Raw genomic sequence first — 6,000 nt, forward strand, 5'->3', positions numbered from 1 at the left:
TTCTTAAATGGAGAAAATGCATTTTTTCCATCTTCAAGTCAGTTAAAGTAGAGGTTTTAATTTAAACATTTGAAATAAAATTTTAACTTTAAAAGGCTAGTTCTTCTCCAAGAATTAAAGGGATTTTAATCCCAGAAAAGACATGCATGCTGCTTTCCACCATTATGCCAATGAAATGGGATCACAAAAATGTTGCTGCAATACAAAAATTTAAATACCTGCTCAGATCTCCTGAAGCAAAATACTTACCTCAAATGTGCGCAGAACTTTAGCCAATGCCCCAACTTCTTCTTTCAGAGAGAAAATCAAAGAAATCACACCATTTTCATTTGAGGACTCTTCAATGTACATAGATTCCTGGAAAAAAAATAGAGCAAACAAAAAGATTTACATTCACCACAGGAGTCAGTTTTGCTTAGCTCCGTTTCCTTTTGCATGCCATCAACAATGTAAAGAGGGTATAAAGTTGCTTTAAGTGGAAATCAAGGCAATTGTTGCTGCCAGAAGTAGAGTAGCTCTGGAGCTGCTCTCTTTATGATGGTAGAGACAAAAATCCCATGTTTCAAACTAGGGCCCATGTGGAAGCAAAGTAGTCCAAAAGGACATGAAAATAATATCATCTCTGCCTTGCTTCACCTCTCAAGTGTATCAAGACCAAGGGTGGCTGGAAACATTACTGTGCTTCGGCTTCAGCTGCAGTGCAAAGACCTTCCCTCAGGCTTTCGTTTCATTAACACTCAGGATGAAGCAGAGTGATGGAGATGAGCTCTGTGCATAGATGCAGGCCGTGATCTATGTTTCTCTTCAGTTCTGCTTGTACCCTTCCAGGAAGCCCCATGAGATGTGGTATTCACAAGAGGGATATGGAAAGTTGTTTAAAACCAAAATAACAACAACAAACAAACAAAAAGAACAGGGAAAAATGTTGGAGCAAATGTTTAGATTTTCCCTAAATTCCACAACAAGTAGAGACTCAGGGCAAGACATGTTTTCATTTATGTTTGTTCCCTTTCTTTTACTGAATTTCTCTGCACATTCCAAAAGCAATTTCCAGTATTCCCAAGCAAGGAGAATGTTTATTTTAATTATTTTCATGGTTCTCATTACCAGAATGTCTTGGTATTTCTCAGTCATGTATTTCTTTTCACAAAAGCCCTCTTAAGTAGGAAGGAGCTATTTCATCACTTCAGAAACAGGAAACTGAGTCCTGGAGTGGGCCCAGATTTTCAAAATTATCTGGGTACCTGACATGGCAGGTAAGTGCCTGCCGAGATTTCCAGAATCTCTTAATTTTTCTGATGACAGTAAATCAGATGCACAACCAACAGAAATGTTTGGAAGTCACATTAATACCTTATTTGTTGGGGGTGAGGTGGGGTGGTGGTGTTAACATCTACTGGCCTTGGGCAAATTGCCCCTGGTTGGTATTTCAAAGACCACACAAGACATCTGCAACACAGACAGGTACTGATATAACAAGTCCTCAGCCAAAACTTGACTCAAGGTATCCATTCAATTCTTCTTTATGTATCCAAAGATCTGTATTTTCAGTCAAAGCCTGTCTTTATTGTAACTATTGCTTAATTTAAGGTATAAATCAGAGCATAACGAATCTCAGTTCCCAAATACTGTCCTTAGAAAAGACAGTCTTTGTAACAGACAAATTAACAATCAAATCTAGCTGCCCTGAAGCCCTACAGTTCTTGGTGGGACTACATGTTCTGAGGCAGTGTTATAAGGAATTGTCTTCTTTTGTAAACTAAATAATTGCTGATTATTCAGGTTGTCTGTGAGGCTGCTGCTAACCTGAGAATTCACTGCCAGAAACTGGTAACAGATTTTTCTATCTGGCTTTATTTCCAGAGGTTGCAAAGGTTATCCAAATGTTTTCCACATTTGGGGAACCTCTAGTGGGAACTGTAGTAGAAATACTGGGTTTATGCACCAGAGGGAAGATTGTCACCTGTTCAACTGCGATGTTACCCACAGCATCTCAGTGTCTCCTGGATCCTCACCCAGACAGGGAGTTGGCCCAGCTCTTACATGGTGGGAACCAAAAGAACAAGCAGTCAGGAGCGATGTGGCATCTGGCTAATGAAACCCATTTACACCTCAAGCAACCTCATTACAAGGGAAAATGATGACAGGAGTCTGTCAAAAGGCAAACCAAATGAGGGCAGTTCAGAAATTTTATGACAGTGTAACCAAAATGCATTTGAAATACCACCTCTGCATTGCTTTGCCCTTCTGTTTTCTTCCACCACAGCCAAAACTGATATTAAGGACAGAACTGTGTCTGTCCAATGGACTGAGAATTTGCTTTTCATGGTCTGCACTGGAATTGCTCTTAAAACATTGCAGTTATGTATTTAAAATACTCTTGTCAAGCTGTGGTGTGAGGACCAACTTCTATGGCAAGTTGACTTGAAGCTGTGTGACAAAGGAAGAATTTGTGGTTTGGACACCTGCAGGAGGTATAACAGAAGGTTCAAGTCCTGCAAGATAATTCTGATGTTAATTTATACTGCAAGATGACCCAAAAATGCCTTAACCTTCTTTCCAACTCAGATAGATTTTCATTGGTCACTAGATCTGATGTGTTGAGATCAGCCTCTTTCAATCTGTCGTCACTCATTTCCCCACTCTTGTAAATCAACTTATGTTGATGTTTAAATTAAGACACATTGCAGTAGGAAGAAGGCACTAATCCTGCAAAGAGAGTGATACTTGCTTAACTTCTTGCACATCTGTATATGCACTCAGTTCACTCAAAGATCTTTGTACAAGTGCCAGTTCCAGCCTGAGTTGGCCCACAGAGATGACAGCTTTCATTGCAAGAGAAGAGTAAAATCATTTTCCTGGTACCCAGTTCTTATCAATATATATTGAAGCATATATATTGGAGACAACACATATTGGGGAGGCACATACTGGGGACAACATACATCAACATATAAACTGGAGGTAATAAACATCAACACACACACGGCACTCACATTTATTGGTGAGCTTTTTGTAGTACCTATGCATAGTTTTAACTGCTGATCACAGTTTATCATTCTCAATTCTAATTTATTCCTTTTGAACATATAGAAAGGAATTGCAACTTTGGGGGTAGTTCTACTTGTCTAGTACAATCTCAAAGACAGGTGATGTGTAGTTGGATGAGTTTATCTGAGCACAATGTAAATCTGCATTTTTTTGTTAACCACTTTGCAAGTAGACTGATATTGCCTTTCTGACACATGTGGCAGTATTGGAGGTCAATAACACAGACCTTTTAGCCTTCTAATCCATTTCTGAGCTGGTGAGGTAAAGCCATTCAGAGTGAATTCCAACACTGTTAAAGCCACAGGAAAGTTTCCTCGAAGTTTAAAGGAAATGAGAGTCCTAAGTTGCTTCTGAAAATGGAACTAGTTTCCAAGTAAGATTTCTTAGGGCATTTAGATGCTCAGCTCCAATAGATGTCATTGGGACCAAGCAGTTACACAACTTGGAAAAGTAGTAAGGTGAGACCTTAGGGAATTGTTGTAAGAGTTCAGCCTCAGTACCCATAGTAGGAAACTAAGCTTCCTTGGTGGCTCTGCTCTTTAAAAACCTTGTAGAAACTGAAGCCCTTTTTTGCACATCTTCTGCAGCTTGTCTCTGGCTTCAGCAGCATTGCATAGGACACATAAACACAGAATGTGGTCTTAATAATTAACCATGCTGGCCTCAGGTTATGTCACTCGCCCCTGTAGTAACTATAGTGCCTGTAATCGAAAGGCATGGGCTTCAGGACTTTCCTGTATTTCCCAAAAGCAAAGAGTCCAAAGTCAGTCGGTAAACATTAAAAAAGGGGATGTCAGAATCCCAGAATTTAACAAATAGTTCCACCAGAGGAGCAGGTAACTTCAGCTGCTTTCCTTTAACAGAAGAAGACAGCTTTCTTTCATCACACAGGTTTAAGACCTCTAAATTAGCTGTTGCTCTTTTCTGCTTTTTCTCCTTCTCTTTGACATACATGCAAGGATACTGTTGCAATGTTCATTTTCATTCTCACTGCACTTTTGTGAGCACAATTAACAACAGACAAGCATGGAGGCTGCCAAAAGGGAAAACAGTGGCAACCAGGCACCGCAAAACATCAGGACAGGGACATTGTTTCCTCCCATCTTTGGTCACGCTGCCTCTCAGAGAGCAGGGGACAAGATTTGCAAGCAAGCGGGGAGAGGGGGCAGGAGGAAGGCAGCCACAGTCCCCCCCCCCGTGCAAAGAGCAGGCACACAGACCTCATCACTTACCTGGAAAGGGTCACCATTCATTCTGCAGTGCTGTGCATCCATGTCGCAGAGGCAGTGATGCCCACACAGGGAGGCCCCTTCGTCACTGCAGGTGAAGCCTTCTGACCTTACTACAGTGGACAGAGCTCTGTGCAAAGGTATTTAAAGTGGAGCAAGCGAGGCAAAGCCATCCCTTTTCCCCCCTCTACCCAGCTCCCTCCCCTAGACACGGTGCCAAGGGGGCGTTCTCCCTACACGCCCCCCCCACCCACCCTTGGCACATGGACAAGCTGTTCCACGCTGGCCAGCCCCTGCGAGTCCCACCCCAGTGCGTAGCTGCTCTTCAGCAAATTGTTTCTATCTGTGCCTAATGTGGACGAGCGGCATGCTTTGAATTAACAGCCTTCCTCCTCCTGATCAACATCAGATGCTGTTTTCATGTTTTCATGTCAACACATAGTCTTTGGTTCAACCTTCCCCCCCAGTCCATTCCCACCGCTTCATGCATGTTCAGCTTCAGGTGGATTCCCATCAGGGCTCATTCCACGTGACCAGAGATCAGATGTTCTCCAGGATCTGCTCTTTGGATGCCAGACATGAGCCAGGGCGGGCTGTGGCACAGTGCAGCAGCTAAGGGATTTGTCCTTTTGGGATGCGTCCAAGAGGTCGGAAAGCAGGAGACATTGCTCCACACATCAGATATTGGAAAGAGAAACTCAGTATAAAGGATGTGTGAGACAGGAGTCAGCTGCATGAACTTCACGCCGAGTCTCGACATGGAGAGAGAGAAGAAGGTAAAGAAAGAAAAGGAGCAGGGAAAACTAGCTCAGAGATACAGGACAGGCAGATGCAGAAGAACTGCAGAAGACGTATGTGTGCTTGTATATAGTGTCAGCCATAGAGAGCTACAAGGGGAACGGGGAGAGGGGCATAAATTATTTCAGAAAAGGTTGGTGAAGGATTGGAGCCCAGATTTGGTTTAGAAAGAGCCACCAAAGGGGCTGAGAGAATAAGGGAAAGCTGTGGACCAATACTGGAGAGCAGGTGAAACAAACAAAAAAAACCCCAACAGATAAAAACAACCAACTGGTCAAGTGTCTGTCTTGCTATTTGGGATGGTGAAGTCTGCACCAAGACAAACTATGTCAAAGCAGATAATCTTGCTATACTTTTGTGATGAAGATGAGTTCTGTGGAGTAGAGAAATCATCTCTTTACAGTTATTTTAGCCTTGAGGGTACCCCTACTGCATGCACCAGTGGAAACCCAGATTGGTGAGTACCAACAAAGACTTACCATGAATTATTGGTACTTACAAAATACAATAGCTACTAAATCTGATCAGCCTTATGGTAAGGAAAGCGAGCAGAGCCACTTTCAAGGATCTCAGTCCGATCACAGCCATGTTGAACCCCATGACTGTGGAGCCAGAATCCAGCCCACTGAAATTATTGACTGTACCATGTGCATCTGAAGTCACTCAGTGCTCTGGGTATAAATACTTACCTTTTTTTGGAAGAGATGCTTGTTTATGCATCCTGTGGCTGCACACAGGGGTAGAAAGTTACTTTGTGACTGATCAGCAAGCCTGTGGCATGGGCTGGCAGGTCAAGGAAGGCAGCCCAATGCGATGCACACAGAACACACTGGGCCCTGCTTACATCATGGCATCACGTCAAGGCAAGGCAAAGTGGAGCAGCAGAGGAAAGCAAGGCTAACCTTAGTAACTTCCAGCAGTG

General features: G+C 42.9%; 1 protein-coding gene across 1 annotated transcript in view; it reads right to left on the bottom strand.

The window, feature by feature from the left end:
• Positions 1-4,809, bottom strand: part of PAH (phenylalanine hydroxylase) — a 40,250-nt gene extending 35,441 nt beyond the window's left edge. Inside the window, exons 1-3 of the mRNA XM_030480168.1 lie at positions 4,736-4,809; positions 4,284-4,410; positions 250-357 (exon numbers count right to left, since the gene is read on the bottom strand). Of these exons, the coding sequence (XP_030336028.1) occupies positions 250-357; positions 4,284-4,410; positions 4,736-4,794 (294 nt within the window). The 5' untranslated portion in view covers positions 4,795-4,809. The remainder of the gene's footprint in view (positions 1-249; positions 358-4,283; positions 4,411-4,735) is intronic.
• Positions 4,810-6,000: the final 1,191 nt, after the last annotated feature.

The sequence above is a fragment of the Strigops habroptila genome, chromosome 3 (assembly GCF_004027225.2).
Source record: "Strigops habroptila isolate Jane chromosome 3, bStrHab1.2.pri, whole genome shotgun sequence".
NCBI lineage: Eukaryota > Metazoa > Chordata > Aves > Psittaciformes > Psittacidae > Strigops > Strigops habroptila.